Consider the following 22,332-nt stretch of genomic DNA (forward strand, 5'->3'; position numbering starts at 1 on the left):
TATTTCATTTAAGTATCTGTCATTAAATTAACATCAACTGAAAGAAGAGTAGTTAACCGTCGCAGTTTTTGGTACCAATTCCAGTTATAGTAAAATGACATGCATTTTTTTATTCCTATATTTTTTGTGATTTTTTTTTTCTTACTCCTTTGTTTGTTTATTTATTTTGTACCTTCTGAAACACTAATCGTTTCCAATACTGATCTATTTCCAGTTTCGTAACATAAGCTATAAAGTATCCTTGTAAAAGGGAAACGGTATCATATTATGTTGGCTGCCCTCGTAGTTGAAATATGATAACCTTAATGATCAGTTTCGTCTGTTAAAATATTTTCCTTGGATTATCTAAATATTTGATGTTCTGCTTGACTTAGAGCTATTGTACGTAACGTCTAAAACAGGTCTGCAGAGATCAGAAAGGAACAGGAATCTTTTCTTTCTTTCCTTTTTTTGGGGGGTGGGTGGGGGGGAGGTTTAGTATACTCCAAGTCACTTCCAGTAGATTTTATCCATCCTGAGAAATGAAAGGTCATTTGTGAAATATATGATCACTACTGTTTCCCATTTTCTACTCTCTTAAAATTTTCATAAAATACGTCATAATGTGGATGCCGACTCATTCATAATTAATTAGAACGTGCAATTCTGAATAAACCTTATTCGGTTCACTCAACCTGGCTGCTGAACAGATGTCTACTATCTCTAGCATTATCCAATACATGAACTTGCATACCTGAATCAGCGGTCAATACGTGAGAAACTTCTAAGCGATATAACCATTGTAAAATATAAAATCCTAATGAAAATATAACATCAGGTTTAGCGCCCACTCTCAGCACACAGAAATTTCAATTTAAAATAGCATAAAACAAAACTGGAACAATGTACAGAAAGCGTATCGTGTGCAGATAGAATGTTGGCAGAGTCCCAAATGCTAACTCACTGCCTAGGAATCAAACCTGAATCACTGAGCTTTAGCGTAAAAATTACTAAACACCAAGAGATTGATGGTGTCAAAAAGCAGCTATCCATTAAAGCCCTTGGTAGACACGTGAAGAACTTGTTTTTATCAAATCGCTGGACTGACTGAGCGAAAATCACAGTTGACCCAGCAGATACTTCACTAGTTAAATTCCCAGTTGTTGTAAACAATGTATTGGAATGTCACCATTGATTTTTGTCTTTGGCGCCTTCTCTTTGACAAACCATTCGATTTATACAGATGGTTTGTCTAGTAATTGAGCAGTAATCATGACACGGTTAAAGTTAACTTGCCGTAGGAACTTGTGCCATTCACTAGACTGCAGGCGGCAAGCTGGCAGAAACGTTAGCGTGCCCGGCGAAATGCTTAACGGTATTTCGTCTGCCGTTACGTTCTGAGTTCAAATTCCGCCGAGGTCGACTTTGCCTTTCATCCTTTCGGGGTCGATAAATTAAGTACCAGTTACGCACCGGGGTCGATGTAATTGACTTAATCCGTTTGTCTGTCCTTGTTTGTCCTCTCTATGTTTAGCCCCTTGTGGGCAATAAAGAAAACAAAAAAGACTGCAGAATTCGATGACTTTAAGAATTCACTATCATTGCTGATACACACATCTCGAATGGACACATGTAAACTGACTTATTTGGTGTAAATACCTCTTTTCAGCCGTTATAGTATATCGTTACACATGAATAAATATAATCATATTTATTGTTATATAATGAAATTCATAAGGTTAGATAAGTCAGCATATCGCGGGGAAAGTTCTTACATTTTTGGCACCGACCTTTGTCTAACAAGAAAGAGATTTCCACTTGAAAATCTTTTTCCTCTGCACACTTATTCAAACACATACATTTCAAGTTTTACTGATGTAAACCAATCCAGTTTCCTTTGAATCTCTTTTTTTTTTTCACGTTATATTTTCTCAATATATTTTTTATGTTAGCGAAGGCGCGTATCTGAAGGATTCGAATGTTGGTTTCACAAGATCGTAGATTCTGTTCCTGAGCCGGGCAAGTTCATATATCCTTGAGGATGGTGTTTCATTTCACGTTTTTGCGTAATAAGCAGAAAATGAGTACCAGCTTTTGGCTGGTGCTATATCCTCGATATTCTGCCAGGTGAGAGGCACTTACGTATGCTTGCGGCTACATAGGCATCTAAAATAATTATCAAAAGAATACTCATACTACCAAATCATATGCGCTTCCAAGTAACAATTATGGTTATGTGTGTATGTGTGTGCATGAAATTATTTTGTGAACCATCGTCAAGTCGAAAGAATTTCAATTTGTTTTATATTGTCATTGTGACATCATCAAATCAGTAACATTTATCCAGGAAATATCATAAATTAAGTTTGATTTCAAAATATATTCAATCTCCACCTTTTTTGGTACTAGAGACGTGAGTATAGGTGAACGATGGAATTCACCCAAACATCTAAAGACTAGTATGAATTCAGAGTCAAATTTGTAGGCTTGTCTTCTGCACCTGTAAGCACTTAAGCATTGGTTGTATCAATGCTGCTTGGTGCCATGACTTAGTTACAAAATGTATAGCAACGTTACATTACCATATGGTCCTTAACTAGGCTCTGCTAGTACAGGAAACTGAGGCAGGGGCAACAAGCAACATATATTCCTTCTCAGTTCATTTGTGCAGGATATTTTATTGTATACAGCTATATGACTGTAAAGAGAATGTAACATTATATGACAATAAAAAATTAACACAAAATAATAGTTATTCGACATATAATCATACAAAATATGGCTAAAAATAAGGTATTTTAATGAGCATACGTTTACTTCTATCAAAATATTCTCTTTCTCTCTTTTACTTGTTTCAGTCATTTGACTGCGGCCATGCTGGAGCACCGCCTTTTATTGAGAATATTCTCTACATATTTCTGTAATAAAGTACAACAGTTTCTTCATTGGTTGTTCGACAAGCTTCATATATCATCATAGTTACAAATACAAGTCCACATATCTTCAATTACAAGTGTGCATGCGTCTAGGCCTGTGTATATATGTAGATACGCATATATCTGAGTACAAGAGTGCATATCTATCAGTCTCCTCCGTGCTTTTTCTCCCATTTTCTCTCCCTCTTCCTCTCTCTGTCTTTCTCACTCTGTCTCTGTCTCTCTCTCTCTCGCACACAAACATATGCATACTATATATATATATGAAGAAGGAGACCAAGGAAGACATGGGACGAAGTACTGAAGGATGGTCTCTGGATGCAGAACCATACAGAGGGTATAACAAAAGATTGAAATATATAGGCACCTTGCTGTAATCAAGAAGACTCATCCTCCACAGCAGAAGTGCTAGTGCCGCTCCCCCTGCTGAAGGGGATTGAACGAAAATCAGAAAATGCGTCGATATGAAATTTGCTCGTTGTTTCTTCTCCGCAACCAGACCGATCCATTTCTTGACCATATTGTAACTTGCGATGAAAAGTGTATTCTGTACAATAATAAAAACCGTTCTTCGTAGTGGTTGGACCAAAACGAAGCACTGAAAATTTTCCCTAAACCCGAGCTCATCCACTATAACTTTGTGGAGAAGTGGTTATACACCATTAGGTGTACTCCGCTTCCGGACATTAAATTTCTTGAAGAAACAACAGAACGCAGATTCTGAATTATCAACACAACAATATTTATTTACAGAGGAAATAGGCAGCACTTCGCCCTTTGGTTGCTGAGACGCCGTCAATGATGTTGAGTGGTTATTTGTCTAGCTCCAGAGTTGGAATGTTGGAGAGAGGCTGCTTGTACGTCTGGGCCCTTCGCCAGCCGGCGAGAAAGAGAATGAATAAGGGCGCGAAGCTTGGATATCGATGACTACGCATGCGCATGAGACTCTTCCTGTGTTCCTTCCGGAACTAGTCCCTGCGCATGCGTGGATAAGCTTTCCAGAAATGTTGTCTGCTATCAAAGGCGTCACTACAACTTCTTAAAACCTGGAAAAACCATTACTCCTCCGTTCCAGACTGGTCAATAGAAGAGGGCCAATTATTGTTCAAGACAATGCTCGACCACAGGTTTCACTAATCACGTTCCAGAAGTTGAGGGAACTTGGCTATGAAGTTCTTCGCCACCCAGCTTCTTCCCCAGATGTTTCTCTTACAGACTACTACTTTTTCAAGAACCTTGATGGTTTCCTGCGAGAGGAGTTCAAAAATCAAACCGATGCTGAAAATGCGTTCAAAGAGTTCATCAGCTCCGGGACTCCAGATTTTTATGTTATCGGAATAAACAAACTTGTAACTCGTTGGCAAAAATGTGTTGATTGTAATGGTACTTACTCTGATGAATAAAATCTCCGCATTGTTGAAATATATTGTGATGAATTTGATGTTTCAAAATGTTACTTACTTTTTACTTAATATATATATAAACGCTCTCTGTTTAGGCATTTGCATAATTCAGCTTCATAGAGTAAGAAGAGCATAGGTATTTTTTTTCATCCTGGTCCTCTTCTCAATCAGTCAATATTTGACCGTTCAATCTAACCATTGGAACCTTTCAACACTTATTGTGATGAAATTATATAAATATAATAGCCCGTAGAATTCAAAGTTTTCCTTTAAAAAAAGTGCCACTCTTTAAATGGGATTCGAAATTATCACTAGACTACAATGCGTTGACTTTTGTACGCTTCTTTGGGCTTGTACAGTTGTTATTTGTTGCTTTAAATTTCTATCGAGTCGTAAAGGAATCTACTCCGAAAACATTTCTTGCGCCTCTGACCTAAGGGAGGCAACTGTCATTGATTATTTTGTTTCCAGTAAATGTAACCATATTTGTCTAACAGCTCAAACACCTTAACCCAAATTGTGTAGAATAAAATTCAATGCAGTTTATAAACTAGAATTGCTCTGAAGAATTTGTGTGGAATAAAATTTTCTTTTCCTTAAGGTATTCTATAATTATTTTACTAATTTTAGTCATTGAACAGTGGCCTAGCTGGGGCATTACCTTCAAGGTTATAAGTCAATTGCATTGAGCCTCTTGTTATTCTTTTGACCTTAGAAGGATAAAAGAGTGAGTGAACTCGAGCAAGATTTGAAACCAGAACAGGATGATACCATAAGACTCTACTGAATCTGCCATCCACCTGCTGTATGTTCATACTGTTTGAGTCATTTTTAAATTTATTAAACTTAATTTTATTTTTTCAGGCCAATTAAATAATCTGAAATTACTTAATTAACAAATTGATCAGTTAGAAAATAAAATGGCTATTATTTTCCAAGAAGCAGAGAATTTTAATGTTCTGACTATCTTCAGACGATTTAAGAAATGAAAATATTATTTATGAAGTTATTTATTGTTAATGTTTAACAAATAATCTAGATATGACATTTTCAATTATTTTGTGACTCTTATTTCTCTCCTTTTCTTAAGAGATTACTATTTATCTGAAACATTTCCATTCCAATTACACAGACTTTGGTACATGTGTTGCTGCATCTCCAGTCTCTGTCAGGTGACAACTAGATGTTTCAAAGTCAATCTGTTGCATCGATAGCAAATAAGGTAACTATAGTGACACATGAAATATTGAAATGCATCATAGGCTGTTCATTAATATCAATGATGATTTTCTATATTTATAATCACAAGTTCTAGTACCAAAAGTGGATTGCTCTTCTCCACAGGTTTCTGTCCTGAGCCACTGTGACTATCACATATTTAATCTCAGCTTGTTCCGGTTTACTAGACCCTAGTGTCTCACTCACAATTTAGATCTTCCCTGATTTCTCAAATCACTAACCAGCTGTGAGCAGAGTATTTGTCTTGGTTACTGAGTTTTTTCCAGTTTTTGGATATGCCCAACCAACAGCAGTTTCACAGTACCAGTATTTCCCTCAATGCTAAGAAGTCTGGCTTTCTCTAAAATAATGGCTTCTCTGACCGTGTCTCTCTGGGTGATGTTGATGCTCAGTCTCAGGTGTCGTATTATGAATGCAAATTTGAACATCCTCTAACACTTCATTTCATGAACATGTTACATTTGCTACTTAGCTCCAGATTAACCCTGACCAAGCTGACTTATGATCAAAGGCATTCCAGCCATGACCATCCCATCTATTTCAGACATAGTGTATCTAGGACTACATAGTCTACTGTGACATTCCTTTTTTAAAAATGGTAGAGAGTGATTTAAAAGAATTTTGACAGCTAAATCCAGCACAGTGGTTCTCAACCATTTTTTTTTTTCACCCATAGACCCCTTTGGTTACTATTTTATTCTAATGAATCCCATAGCCATTCAATATTAAAAAACTAGTTTTATAGATACTTCTTTCAAAATTCCTATTTTGTTTTTCACCCATTCACTTGTGTAAGTTTTTCATTGCAGTTTCAATGGCCGGAAACATGTTATACTATGTAAAAAATTTCAAGAAAGAAATTTATGTTGTCTCTTACAATATGTCTAAAGCAAAATTATTTCATTAACACCTGAAATACTACCATGGACCCCTAATTTATTGTTTTGCTTGTGTGAACCCCCAAAGGGTCGTGTAGAACCTAGCTGAGAACCATTGCTCTAGCAGACTGAATGACTGCATACACCGCCCTCTGTAGCTCAATATTACAAATGTTTTCTATGCCAGTTGTACACCTAATGGCTAATACCCTATTGTTTGAAATTGTAATGATTAAGCATTTCACCACTGCTTTTCCCCACAGAGATCGGGAATTAGCATTCTCTTTCAGATTAATTCAAGATTTCCAAAGACAATATTTCTTTGTATGTTGTTGTTTCCTCCAAAATTATTTCAACACATAAAAGAAACTCCTCTTAAAAGCAGAATGTGTTTCTATAATAGCGTTACATATTTTGCGATAGATAAATATGTAAATAGGAACGTCAAAACACTCCTCTTTTCTCACATGTATAATATATTAAAACAGAAAAAGTAATAGTAAATGGGTTATTTGGGGGTTTTTTTTGGTTTTTTTAAAATCTATACTTATCACCATACTCTTTCTATGTAATTGTTCTTTGTATCTATACTCACAATATTGTATTTCAACAGAAAATGGAAAATATGATTCTATCACTATGTCAATGGATAATCCATCAAGTGTAGAAGTGTTTGTCACAACTAAAGCACTTTCAGATAAAACAGTGCTAGAGGTTACTGAACTGACATAATAGCAAATCAAGAACACAGGTAAAAAAAAAGAAATTTAAACAAGAATATAAGTACATTTTATTCTGTACATCTATATGAAAGTACAGTATATTAGAAATACAACTTCATAAAAAATTTATGTACAAAACACATTTCCAACAAAATAATTTTGGTTATAATAAAAGTTGCTTTTTAGATGTGATGTATGAAATAATATCCTTTTTCTGACTTGGCCACATGAAGATGCTATCTTTTATCAACCAATTGGGTATATCAGAAACAGTACAACCGTTTAGGACCACTGGTATGAAATGATCAATGTTTTTGCCTGATGTATATAGGTCATACATGTTGTCATATATTAGTTTTGTATGAAGTGCTTGAGGATTTTCATCGTTAATTAAATTTGACTGAAATTCCACAGATTTTTTATATTCCTTGTTACAGCAAACTAACACAAAGTCAGCCTGTAAAGAGATAAAGAACAATATATGCTAAAAAAAAAACTATGAAAACAAACTGGTGCACATCACAGAAAAGTCAGAAACAATAAAGTGTGGCTGTGTAGTAAGTTTTGCTTCCCAACCACATGGTTCCAGGTTCAGTCCTACTGTGCGACACTTTGGACAAGTGTCTTCTACGATAGCATAAGGCAGATCAAAGCCTTTTGAGTGGATTTGAAAGAGAGAAATTAAAAGAAACGTGTGTTTGACGACAGGTGTTGTTTGTTTACGTCCTGCATAACTTAGTGGTTCAGCAAGAGAAACTGAATAAGTAGTAGGCTTTAAATAAAAAATAAATACTGGGGTCAATTTGTTCAACCAAAACCCTTCAAGGTGGTGCCCCAGTATGGCCACAGTCCAATGACTGAAACAAGTAAAAGATAAACGATACACATTATACAAGCTTTTAGAAAGTCTGATATATAAACAAAGTTTACTTCAGCTTTATATCCATTTTTCTGTCAGCATTGATGGAAGTGTATGTTAAATTGTGGGCATTTGTATATTCTTTTCTACTCTAGGCAAAAGGCCCGAAATTTTTTGGAGGAGAGGGTCAGTTGATTAGATCAACCCCAGTATGCAACTGGTACTTAATTTATCAACCCCAAAAGAATGAAAGGCAAAGTCAACCTTGGTGGAATTTGAACTCAGAACGTAAGGACAAATGAATGGACATTTGCATATTGTTGAAGCAATTGTTTTTTTACAGCTGAATGTTTTTTCTCCTTTTAACTACACAGACACAAAGTAGCAAAGGACCGTGGTATCAACTAGAATGAGTCAAGTAGAATTTTGTGGTTTTGTCTAGGGTCAAAAGTCAATGGTTGTACTAAGGTTTGAACTCATAACCCTAGCACATCAACTTTATAGCTTTATAACTCAAATCTTTTGTTGCAATCACTGGAGTGCAGCTATGCTGGAGCACTGCCTTGAAGGATTTAGCTGAACAAACCAACCCCAGTAAGTTCGGTACTTACTCCATGTCTCTTTTACTGAAATCCCTAAGTTATGGGAATGTAAACAAACCAATACCAGTTGTCAAGCTATAGCGATCCACACACACACACATACAATAGGCTTCCACAGTTTCAGTCTACCAAATTAACTCTCAAGGCATTGGTCAGACTAGGATTACAGAAGACACTTGCCTAAGGTGCCATACAGTAGAACTGAACCCAAAACCATTTGGTTGCTAAGTGAACTTCTTAACCACACAACTATGCCTGCACCTGTCATATATATACATAATTCATGTAGATTATACAAATATATATTATTTTACTTTGAACAGACAAATTAAAACACAGATGATAAAAGCATACTGCAATAACAGGTAGAAATTATGCAATGCACTCCATAAAATCATCATCATCATCATCATCGTTTAACGTCTGCTTTCCATGCTAGCATGGGTTGGACGATTTGACTGAGGACTGGTGAAACCGGATGGCAACACCAGGCTCCAATCTGATTTGGCAGAGTTTCTACAGCTGGATGCCCTTCCTAATGCCAACCACTCAGAGAGTGTAGTGGGTGCTTTTACGTGTCACCCGCACAAAAACGGCCACGCTCGAAATGGTGTCTTTTATGTGCCACCCGCACAGGAGCCACTCCAGGGGCACCGGCAACGATCTTGCTCGAAAAACCTCATGTGTCACTCGCACAAGAGCCAGTCCATGGGCACTGGCAACGATCTCGCACAAGAGCCAGTCTATGGGCACTGGCAACGATCTCGCACGAAAGATATGTGTCGCCCGCACATGAGCCAGTCCAGGGGCACTGGCAACGATCCCGCTCGAAAGATTTCATGTGTCGCCCGCACATGAGCCAGTCCAGGGGCACTGGCATCGATCCCACTCGAAAGATTTCATGTGTCTCCCGCACATGAGCCAGTCTATGGGCACTGGCAACGATCCCGCTCGAAACATTTCATGTGTCACCCGCACAAGAGCCAGTCCAGGGGCACTGGCAACGATCTCGCTCGAAAAACCTCATGTGTCACCCGCACAAGAGCCAGTCCAGGGGCACTGGCAACGAACTCGCTCGAAAGATATCATGTGTCGCCCGCACATGAGCCAGTCCAGGGGCACTGGCAACGATCCCGCTCGAAAGATTCACTGAATCATATTGTCTACTGACTATAAAAATTTGCATTTGAAAACTTTTATTGAAGAAAGATGCAGACATGGCTGTGTGGTTAAGAAGCTTACTTCGCAACCATGTGGTCTTGAGTTCAATCCCACTGTGCAGCAGTGCAACACTGGCTAAGTGTCTTCTGCTATAGTCCCAGACCAACCAAAGCCTTGTGAATCTTCGAGTATAGTCTGCCCTTGAGTATAATACGCAGGGGATTTTTAGGGGGCTGTACCTCTGAAAAACCTAAACCTTGTGTATAATACACACCCCTTCTCTAACTTGAGTCAAGGAGGTCTATATAACATCCTTGGTTTGTAAACATATATACGGTAACGTCCTTTATTATTATTGCATATATAACATAATGCAAACGGGTAGCTTTTTTGTGCACTTTGTTTGAAGAAAATAAAGAAATAACAGTAATAACGTCAGTGAAAAATAAATATTAAGTAAATTGCCTTTACATATTTATCACTATCAGTTACAAGCCCGACATCACAAAATGCACCTGAATAAACATTGCCGGACAGCAAATAGAGACTTGGACATTGCTTAGAAAATATTTTTCATTTTTAACTTCGTATATAGTACGCACTAGGGATTTTGACCTTTATATATATATAAAACAGGTTTCTTTCAGTTTCTGTCTACTAAATCCACACACAAGACTTTGGTCAGCCCAAGGCTATAGTAGAAGACACTTGCTCAAGGTACCACGCAGTGGGACTGAACCTGGAACCATGTGTTTGGGAAGCAAGCTTCTTACCCCACAGCCACTCCTGCACCTATATTGTATATTTTTTAATGACATTGTAGGTGTGGGAGATCAGATCTGGTCAGTTTGGACATAAAACAGCTAGAATATTTAGGCCAGATTTGGCCAGTTTGAGTGGTAAAGGGTTAATTAAAATGGGCTCAGCATGATTTGCTGAGTACGTGCACCAATACCAGTGATAAGCAATCACATTGTCACCAACAGCTTGCTTTACTCATTCTAAAATTTGAATAAAGTTTAATAGTGGTTCATATATAAGCAATCTGATTACTTAATTTCTCAGAGAAAAAGAAATTTTAAAACAACAAAGAAAGGAAATGAACTTACATATTGAAAATAATCCTCCACTTTCTGCTTATTTAAACGATGATTCTTCAAGTCAACATTACAATGAAACAGTAGATCAAGATGCTGACAGAGACTGAGTACATTACGTAGAAAGGATTTTTCTCCATCAGGATAAGAAATGAAGAGGCGAATACTTCCAAACTCTGAGAAAAATAGATGAATGAAAAAAGATGTAAAGAACAGATTATATAGAAGGTGATTCTTTTTTTTTTATCACTGTATTCTTTCTTTCATTTCATTTTTACACATAATTTTGCATTTCACTTATAGCAGAATCTATAGTAGAATTAGAAAAGAAATTCCAAGTGAGGAAGTAAAACCTGAACTCAAAGAGCCTCAAACTTAAAGACCAAAGTTCAAGGAAGCAGGAAAACAAACTGCTAACTCCTTCAAGAAAATGCTCCTGTTCATAGGGAGAGAAAATGTAGGTAGAAATTTCATACTATGGGCACATAAGACAGGCAGTGGAATCACAGTAAGATTAACAGATTTGAAATCTCTAAAGAATTTGAATACTTTGAAGCAACTTCGAACAGAAGTGAAAAGCTCGAGAAACTTAAAAGAGCATTGCTTACAACTAAAGCAACTAGTGTCCAGTCGGAAAGAGCTTTTTCAATTACTGGACTTTTTAACACAAAAATTAGGACAAATTTGTCAGGTAAAACACTGAATGCATTGTGTTTTTTTAAAAGATTATTTTCGAAGGAAAGTGAATCATCGAGCAAGTCAAGAAACTTGATTGATTCTCAAAAATATGATGACTTGGAAAAACGTTGCATTCCTGATTAAATAAATATAATACCATTATTTTTTGTTATTGTTTGTACATAGATACAGATACAGGCACCACCAACATATTTGTGGATATTAGTCAACCTGTTACTTTCTCTCTTTCTCTTTTTATGTATACTCTTTTATTCTTTTACTTGTTTCAGTCATTTGACTGTGGCCATGCAAGAGCACCGCTTTTAGTCGAGCAAATCAACCCCAGGACTTATTCTTTGTAAGCCTAGTACTTATTCTATCGGTCTCTTTTGCCGAACCACTAAGTTATGGGGACGTAAACACGCCAGCATCGGTTGTTGGGGGACAAACACATACACATACTTATACATATATATACATATATACGACGGGCTTCTTTCAGTTTCCGTCTACCAAATCCACTCACAAGGCTTTGGTCGGCCCGAGGCTATAGTAGAAGACACTTGCCCAAGATGCCACGCAGTGGGACTGAACCTGGAACCATGTGGTTGGTAAGCAAGCTACTTACCACACAGCCACTCCTGTGCCTAAACCAAATACAATATACGACAAACTTCTTCGTTACAGGGACACCGCTCTGAATCCACGAAAACCAGTTTTGAGAATTACTTATACTTAAACTCGGTTTTGGGAATTATTGGTTTTTTGTGATCCCTAATTTGTATCAAAAGAGTTAATAATCCTTTGAATCACAAATACTGGCTTACGTCTAGATTTTGTCTTATTGTTTGCAGCTCTTACATAACTTCACATATCACTTCTTCAGGTATCTCTTTTTTTATGAAACTAAACTCAATATAAAAAAGAAAAAGTTGCTAACTTACTTTTTGATGAAAAGTGATCTTCAGGTGGCAAAGTCACTTTTAAACCACTAACCGAATATTTTCCTGAATTTTTCGGAAGAAGTGAACTTGAACTGCTTTCATTATCTAAATCTTCACAAAAATACTTTGAAGAATTTCGAACAGAATTGTGCTGAGTGTAATAGTTGGAAGTTTTCTGATAATATGAGGATGATTTTAGGAAAGGAACTTGGTATCCTGAAATGCTGGTAATCGCATCAAAATTTGAGTAATAAGTATCTAAATTGTTAGACTTCGCATCATTTTGTGAATTGTACATATACTGGCTTGACTTGTCTTCAGATGCCAGGGACAATCCAAATGTAGAAACTTTAGAAACATCATATGCATGGAGAATTTCTAATTAGTAAAAAAAAAGGTGGATTTTAAAAAATATATAATAAATATTCAGTTTGATGTTATTTTAAAAAACAAGAAGGAACAATACAAGGTGAGCAGAAATCCTTAAGTGACACATCACCTTTAGTCATTATTTTTTACTTGGATTGTGGTCATGCTGGGGCACTGCCCCGAAGGATTTAGCTGAACAAATTGACCCCAGTACTTATTTTTTTTTAAGCCTGATACTTATTCTATCAATCTTTTTTTGCTGAGCCACTAGGTTATGGGCATGTAAACAAACCAACACCAGTTGTCAAGCGGTGGAGAGAGGGGGGTAAACACAAAGAAAAAGACACACACACTCATATATTACCCTTTTACTCTTCTATTTGTTTCAGTCATTTGAATGTGGCCATGCTGGAGCACCGCCTTTAGTCGAAGAAATCTACCCCAGGACTTATTCTTTGTAAGCCTATTACTTATTCTATCAGTCTCTTTTGCCGAAACGCAAAGCTACAGTTACATAAACACACCAGCATCGGTTGTCAAGCAAGGGTGGGGGGACAAACACAGATACATACACACACACATATATATATATATATATATATATATATATATATATATATATATACAAGAGGCTTCTTTCAGTTTCCTTCTCCAGGCACAGGAGTGGCCATGTGGTAAGTAGCTTGCTTACCAACCACATGGTTCCGAGTTCAGTTCCACTGCATGGCACCTTGGGCAAGTGTCATCTATTATAGCCTTGGGCTGACCAAATCCTTTTGAGTGGATTTGGTAGATGGAAACTGAAAGAAGCCTGTCATGTATACGTGCATGTGTGTGCTTGTGTGTCTGTGTTCCACCACAACATCGCTTGACAACTGATGGTGGTGTTTATGTCCCTGTAACTTAGCAATTCGGCAAAAGAGACCAATAGAATAAGTACTAGGCTTACAAAGAATAAGTCCTGGGGTTGATTTGCTCGACTAAAAGCAGTGACCCAGCATGGCCACAGTCAAATGACTGAAACAAGTAAAAGAATAAAAAGCTGTATCCATGCACAAGACTGAGCACCTCCACAAAATCGTGATGACAGTGACCTCCTGTCTGAGAAATGAGCCCCAAGAGGTGGGGTGGCTGTAGCACTGAGTGTTGCTGACCAATCCCCACAGTAACGCCTTTGCAATTGTCTGTGAGGCACAGTTGAAGGCACCATTCTGACTGGAATGTACAATATACTAAGCCCCCCCCCCCCCCACACACACACACACATACACACTTTTTCAATGCTTAATTGCCCCCTTTTCTCAATTTCTTTATTTCCTTGTTAAAGTTATTCTGGCAGTTCTTTTTTTTTTTTTTTGATAATTTAATCTTGTATACTTATAATTTTTTTTCATTCTTTGCTTCCTCTTATAAGTTTATTTTGTCATATATTTGCTGTTTTCAATCATTTCTTTAAGTTTAAAAAATAAAGTCTTTCCCACAGTTATTTTTCAGTGTTGAGCCACAGATTGCCAACATCTTATTTTACAGAAGAAAAATTGAACTGATGTTATGCATTGCATTAATTTATTCATTATGCATCAAACTGTACTGGTATTTAACAAAGAGGTGGCCATTGCCAGTACTGCCTGACTGGCTTTCGTGCCGGTGGCACGTAAAAGCACCCATTACACTCTCGGAGTGGTTGGCATTAGGAAGGGCATCCAGCTGTAGAAACTCTGCCAAATCATATTGGAGCCTGGTGTAGCCATCTGGTTCACCAGTCCTCAGTCAAATCGTCCAATCCATGCTAGCATGGAAAGCGGATGTTAAACGAGGATGATGATGATGATGATGACATGCTACATAAACATAAATATCACAAGCACTTTACAAAATCTCAAGAATTCTAAGGTATTTATTTCTGTTAGAAATGCTTGTTTCCTCAGATTATAAATTTGTTTTTTCAGTCTATCCTATTCTTTCTAGTAGAATAGTTTCTTTCTTTTCATCATTTTCTTTACATCACCTAACTTTGTTTCCTTGAGATTCTGTTTTAGATAACAATCTGTAAAATTATTATGCCCTCCGATTAATCCTTTAGCATTTAAAAACCAGCCATATCCAACCTAAATATTCTACCTGGTTTATGGTCAAACCAATCAGAGCTGGCCTCTCACATCTACCCAACAATGTCATTCTAAAAATATATAACCATATCATCAAAATTTCAAAGCTATGATATAATATGATATAATACATGATTAATTCAAAACAATGTGAATAAATAAGCACTACATTTGACAGAGTAATCTGAATGCTAAAGGGTTAATTGCCTATAATAATATAGGAGTATTCCTGTATTAGGGATACTCTTGTATTAACATCCCAACCAGTGATACTAACTGCACCAACCAGTTTCTACATGATTCACAATTTGCTAAATTTATCAATTTATCTTTAATCTCAGCAAATTTATTTAAGCATGAAACAAACATTATAATCTTAATAATTTATTGCACAAACTAGTCACACAAAATTTTTTTTTTTTTTAGCACAATACATACGTTTTTCTGCGCCTTCGAGCTCATTACTTTCACGGGGTCTTTTAATTTGTTTCAATGCTTCAATAAGTTTCCCAACAGTATTGGATAGATCCTTAGAGTATTCTTCAAATAATTTTAATGTATTACTTCCATGAGATGACTTCTTTGTCTCTAAAGACTGAAAACAAGAATTTATTTTTTAAAAAAAACCTATCTCGTAAGTACATGTCTTTAATAGCATATTGCATACTATACAACTAGGCAAATGAATAAACATAAATGTTTGTATAATATAAACATGGTTATTATAGCAAAATATTTGTTTTCAAGTGAACACAAAAACTTCTAATCATCATCATCATCATCGTCGTTTAACGTCCGCTTTCCATGCTAGCATGGGTTGGATGATTTGACTGAGGACTGGTGGACCAGGAGGCGACACCAGGCTCCAATCTGCCGGACAGAGTTCAAACACTGGGGCTTGTAGAAGAGGGAGACCCAAGAAGACATGGTACAAAGTAGTGAAGGCTGATCTGAAGACGTTGAGCCTCATGGAGGAGACAAAAAGAACTAGAATGACCGGAAATAAGCCGCTTTTGAGAAGACCCACACATCTCAATGACACTGAGATTCTACAAACACAATATATGTACACACACACACACAAACTGCTCCTGTAATCAAATGAGAGCAGAACTGTATATTTTACCAACTTCTCCCCATTACCACTTATCCTTCTTACTACTGCCTGGAACCATTTAACTTAGTATCCATCCTTTATTCTAAATATTGTCCTCTCCACCCACATTCTACATTGATCACCATCAACCACATATATCTCTTTTTTATCCTTCTCTCTACTGTACAATTATGATCATTCTTCAGACCTTCACCCACTTTTATTTTTTCTGCAGTGTCAATCATCTCCTGTTCTCCCCTATCTCCCCCAATTCATATCCCTGGTCACCCACCCCCATATATCCTTTATCCACCATTCTCAATATTTCCTCAACCCCTCCTATCTCTACAGTTGTCACCTCTTATCATTCCTCTTCACTTGTTCATCATATCAATGCAGTCACCCATATCTTTTCTCTAACCACTTCTTGCTGTCTCATACACCCTTGCAATCTCTTGCTATCGCATACACTCACTCACACACCCTGTTCTCCTGTCTCCACTCATACCTACTCACCTCTTATCTTGAGGGTCTACTATGACTATTTTTATCTTTTCTCTTACCCACACTTTGATACAGTCACTCCCACCCTCTCTTCTAAACTGTGAATGACCATGTAGCTCCTCTACAGTAAGAAACCTGTTCTGCTCTGGCTCCTTGACTCATACTTTAACTCCCTCTTCTTCTAGCTTAATGCAGTCTCCATCTCTACTGAAGTATTGTTCAATTGAAGGGGACCTTGGTTTTGCAAGGTGCATGGCAAACACATTAGTGCTGATGCTATGGAAAAAACACATTACATGTTGTAAAGTGGTTAGCATTAGGATAGGTACCCAACTGTAGAAACCATGCCAAAGCAGACACTGGTGCACAAGGTAGCCCTCAGCCCAATCAAATCCTATCAAACCATGCAACCTGTGCCACCATGAAACATGAGCACTAAATGATGATGATGATGATGATAATGATTTGTTAATAAAACATAAGACCGTGTTAAGACAGATCCTTCTGGTGGTACAAAGCACTCATGTGGTACCACATAAAAGCACCCAGCACACACTGTAAAGTGGTTGGCATTAGGAAGGGTATCCAGCCATAGAAACCATGCAAAATCAGACTGGAGTTTGGTGCAGCCCACCCCCAGCTTGCAAGCTCTGGTCACACTATCTAACCTATGCCAGCATGTTAAATACCAACAGATGTTAAATGATGATGATGATGATGATGATGATGATCTATTATTAGCCCAATTCTTCGAGATATTTTTTTGTAACATTTGTCAATTAATTGCTAAAGATTAATCTTTTATTACATCTTCATATAACTTTTTCATTAGTAAAATACTTGTTAATGACTGACATTATAAAAAATAATTATATACATTTCCACTGAATGATGACTGAAGTTATACTATATTGAAAATTAAATTTACATAAATTACACTTACAAAATGTGTGTTAGATTATTTAACAGAAAATATACTTACTAAAACTTGATTGCCACTGAAACCAAGTTGTCCAGCCAAAAACTTCCAGTTATTCCCATAACCACTGCTTGGTATATCTAAGTTCAGCAGTTTTAATCTTACTTCAAGGGGCACATAGAAAAAAGGGACATCTCTAAAATCCATAGCTAATATCTAACCAAATGTATCACTTCCAAAATCAACAAACTTGAATGTATCTTTGCATCTGCAAGTAAATGAGACAAGAGTATGTGAACATAAAAAGCCATAGCTTATAAACAAGTTTTACATTTGTTATTTACAAAAATAATTTATTCTCTGTCTCAGATTTCAGAGCTTCAAAAACCCAAAATTGAATATGTTGAGCTGTTATATCGCTGTTACCGGACAATATTGATATACTTGGCTTGTGTATGCCTACAATAAACAGTGTATATTGAGCTTTGACACAGATGCTCAATTAGCAAGAAATAACAGCCAAATCTTCCCCTTGAATCACATCTTATCTTAAAAATATGATAAATAGTTAAGGCCCTAAACACAGTATGTCTGAAAAAAAAAAAATAGGATTGTTTAGTCACAGATGGAATTCTTTTAATCATAGGTCTACTAAATCAACAGTAACATAAACTTGAACACATTTATACAATAACTACTTGTCATTAATAAATATTTTCATGGTCTATGCTTTGGTATCAATGGGAGACGGTAGGTATTCTACTTGCAATTGAGCTACAGTAATTATATAACAATTTTCTCCAAAATTACCCATGATAACTAATCTGTCTTTTATTTCAAACATTAAACATCTAGGGTTTCTTATTCAAGGTATTTTTTTACTCCCAGATGTTGGGGCATCAGAAACTGTGTGCTCTGAAGGCTCTATTTCCAGTAGGATAACTAAACATGTAAAGGCTCTCAAAATGTGTCTAGCACTACAGGTGCTATATCATCATCGTTTAACGTCTGCTTTCCATGCTGGCATGGGTTGGACGGTTTGACTGAGAACTGTCAAGCCAGAAGGCTGCACCAGGCTCCAATCTGATCTGGCAAGGTTTCTACAGCTGGATGCCCTTCCTAATGTCTACCACTCCGAGAGTGTAGTGGGTGCTTTTTACGTGCCCCCAGCACAGGAGCCAGTCAGACGGCACTGGCAACGACCATGCTCGAATGGTGCTTTTTACCTTCCACAGGCACAGGAGCCAGTCAGGCAGCACTGGCATCAACCATGTTTGTATGATGCATTTTACGTGCCACAAGCATGGGAGCCAGTCTGGAAGGACTGGCATCGACCACGCTCGAATGGTGCTTTTTACGTCCCACCAGCACGGGTGCCATTCATGCAGTACTGGTATCAGACACAACAGGTCTTCTCAAGCATAGTTTATTGCCCAATGCGACACTGGCATAAGCCACAGTTATGGTCTCACTTGGCTTGTTGGGTCTTCTCAAGCACAGCCTATCTCCAAAGGTCTCAGTCACATGTCATTGCCTCCGTGAGGCCCAACGTTTGAAGGTCGTGCTTCACCACCTCATCCCAGGTCTTCCACAGGTTCCTTCCACTGTTAGGGTGTGACACATTTTCACACAGCTGTCCTCATCCATACGCAACACATGACCATACCAACACAGTCATCTCTCTTGCACACCACATTTAATGCTTCTTATGTTCAACTTTTCTCTCGGGGTGCTTACACTCTGTCATGTATGCACACTGGCATTACACATCTAGTGGAGCACACTGACTTCATTTCTTGCAAGCTTACGCATGTCCTCAGCAGTTACAGCTCATGTTTCACTGCCGTATAGCATGGCTGTTCACACACATGCATCATACAGTCTAACTTTCACTCTGAGTGAGAGACCCTTTGTTACCAGCAGAGGTAGGAGCTCTCTGAACTTTGTCCAGGCTATTCTTATTCTAGCAGCTATGATCTCAGTGCATCTACCCCCGCTACTGACTTAGTCCCCCAGGTAGCAGAAGCTTTCAACTATTTCTAGTTTTTCCCCCTGGCATGTGATGAAAGCTGTTTTTTGCACATTTTCAGTGTTTATTGCTCCTGTACATTTTGCCATACACAAAAACTAACTTCCTAGTTAGCCTTCCTTTGATATTGCTGCACCTCTTATGTGTCCATAACTTACACCAGGTACAAGCAACTGATATCAGGGAAGGGAAGAACAGAGCATAAGTGACAAATATGGAGTAGCAGTGGGGTGATAACATTAATACAACTGTCCTTCAGAGATATACAGGTAGATGGCCCTGCTCAGTATGTAGAAAAGGAGTAGGTAGTAACTCTATAAGATGTACCCGGTGCAAGCTATGGACACATAAGAGGTGCAGCAACATCAAAGCAGGTTAACTAGCAAGTTAGTTTTTGTTTGTGGCAGATGTTCAGGTGCAATAAAGACTGCAAACAAACAGGAAACAACTTCTATCTCATTCCAGGGTGAAAAACTAGAGGTAGTCGATAGCTTCCGCTATCTGGGCGACCAAGTTAGTAGTGGGGGTGGGTGCGCTGAAAGTGTAGCTGCTAGAATAAGAATAGCCTGGGCAAAGTTTAGAGAGCTCTTACCCCTGCTGGCGACAAAGGGACTCTCACTCAGAGTAAAAGGCAGACTGTATGACGCATGCGTACGAACAACCATGCTACATGGCAGTGAAACATGGGCTGTAACTGCTGAGGACATACGTAAGCTCGCAAGGAATGAAGCCAGTATGCTCCGTTGGATGTGTAATGTCAATGTGAATACCCGTCAGAGTGTAAGTATCTTGAGAGAAAAGCTGAACATTAGAAGCATCAGTTGTGGCGTGCAAGAGAGACGATTGCGCTGGTATGGACATGTGGTGAGAATGGAGGAGGATAGCTGCGTGAAAAAGTGCCACACCCTAACAGTTGAGGGAACCCGTGGAAGAGGTAGGCCCAGGAAGACCTGGGCTGAGGTGGTGAGGCAAGACCTTCGTACATTGGGCCTCACCGAGGCGATGACTACGGACCGAGACCTTTGGAAATGGGCTGTGCGTGAGAAGACCCGGCAAGCCAAGTAAGATCGTTGCCAGTGCCCCTGGACTGGTTCTTGTGCGGGTGGCACATGAGATGCACCATTTTGAGCGTGGCCGTTGCCAGTACCGCCTGACTGGCTCCTGTAGGATTTTCGAGCGAGATCGTTGCCAGTGCCCCTGGACTGGCTTGTGCGGGTGGCACATAAAAGACACCATTTCGAGCGTGGCCGTTTTCGTGCGGGTGACACGTAAAAGCACCCACTACACTCTCTGAGTGGTTGGCGTTAGGAAGGGCATCCAGCTGTAGAAACTCTGCCAAATCAGACTGGAGCCTGGTGTTGCCATCTGGTTTCACCAGTCCTCAGTCAAATCGTCCAACCCATGCTAGCATGGAAAGCGGACGTTAAACGATGATGATGATGATAGATATAGATATATATATATATATATATATATATATATATGTTCAAAAAAACAACAAAGTGAGGACGTGATACGGATAGTGTTATTGGACACTCAGTAAAGGAAAGAGAGAGTGTATGACGTTTCGGGCGTAGCCCTTCGTCGGAAAGATGGAAAGTTCGGAGAATGGAAGAACGGAGAAAGAGGAAAATGGTACCGATGCCCACGAGGTTACATTGAGATATATATATATATATAAGTTCAAAAAAACAATAACAAAAAAACAACAAAGTGAGGACGTGATACGGATAGTGTTATTGGACGCTCGGGAAAGGAAAGAGAGAGTGTATGACGTTTATATATGTGTGTGTGTGTGTGTGTGTATGTATATATGTGTGTATGCCTGTATATATTTGAAATAATAGTTTCACTTTAATAGTTACAGTATTAAAATGAAACTATTAAAGTGAAAATATCTGACATTACAATAGAGAAATGTTATTGTTTCACTTTTGACATGTAATACTGAAATAGTGGAGCAGATATGATATTGCTCTGGGCTCGCACTAGGCAAGAAGTTTTTTAAAATTTTGGCCTATGACACTACATGGACCCTAAGTAAGGCATGTGTAAAATTTTAATGAAATTGGTTTTGTAGTTCTCAAGTTTTAGGGATTCACACAGACACACATTCTCATCTTTATATATACAGATGGCAAAAATGAATTTTATCTCCATAATTAACTTACAAAACTACATCAATAAACCAAATTTGAAATCAATTGGAACAAAATTGAAGGAATTGAAAAGTGAACGCTAAACAGAAAAGACCCCTATGTGGCAAACTACAAATGTTCTGAAACAACGAAATAAATTTATGACATAAGAAGAAAACTCTACTTGGAAAATGAAAATAAATGTCAAGTGATACTGACCAATAAGTAAATCTATCCCTTCCACTTCGTATCTCACATATACACACGCCAAGTGCGAAAGCACAGCTGGTCACTTCAAACCAAAATGCTACAATGAGGCTTATTCTACAAATGTAACCTATCTGATACTGCTTATTATCTCAGAATCGGAATTGACAAAACTAAATACTATAAAAATAGCAGCCAGATTATCGAATTTCACCGTCATGAAACAAGGGGGACATATAGGATAGCATAGCTTCGGATACACTATTTAGAAGCCAAAAAGGAATCATAACGGCTGACATTTCTTTGGCCATAAAGTCTGTTCGATCGAGGCTAACGAGGAAGTAAATTGTAAAGTACAAGTCCATTTGACCAGCTAGAAATAGCAACCAAATGTCTTTTAATAACACCCGATTGTCTTGAAACTAAAAGAACACATTTGACCAAAAAAACAAAAACAGGATGCT

The 22,332-nt window shown here is 37.9% G+C and overlaps 1 protein-coding gene and 1 long non-coding RNA gene across 2 annotated transcripts in view; one reads left to right on the forward strand and one right to left on the reverse strand.

The window, feature by feature from the left end:
- Nucleotides 1–639: 639 nt before the first annotated feature.
- LOC149135666 (uncharacterized) lies at nt 640–7,207 on the forward strand. The gene is made up of 4 exons (XR_016242008.1): nt 640–752; nt 4,949–5,123; nt 5,451–5,540; nt 7,049–7,207. It is a non-coding gene; the product is annotated as an uncharacterized LOC149135666 (long non-coding RNA).
- LOC106870173 (uncharacterized) overlaps nt 7,202–22,332 on the reverse strand; it is a 15,826-nt gene continuing 695 nt past the window's right edge. Inside the window, exons 2-6 of the mRNA XM_014916172.3 lie at nt 17,558–17,762; nt 15,414–15,570; nt 12,499–12,876; nt 10,889–11,052; nt 7,202–7,614 (exon numbers count right to left, since the gene is read on the reverse strand). Coding sequence (XP_014771658.1) covers nt 7,321–7,614; nt 10,889–11,052; nt 12,499–12,876; nt 15,414–15,570; nt 17,558–17,701 — 1,137 coding nt within the window. The 5' untranslated portion in view covers nt 17,702–17,762 and the 3' untranslated portion in view covers nt 7,202–7,320. The remainder of the gene's footprint in view (nt 7,615–10,888; nt 11,053–12,498; nt 12,877–15,413; nt 15,571–17,557; nt 17,763–22,332) is intronic.

This window comes from Octopus bimaculoides, chromosome 5, assembly GCF_046866305.1.
Source record: "Octopus bimaculoides isolate indiv1 chromosome 5, ASM4686630v1, whole genome shotgun sequence".
NCBI classification, from domain to species: Eukaryota; Metazoa; Mollusca; class Cephalopoda; order Octopoda; family Octopodidae; genus Octopus; species Octopus bimaculoides.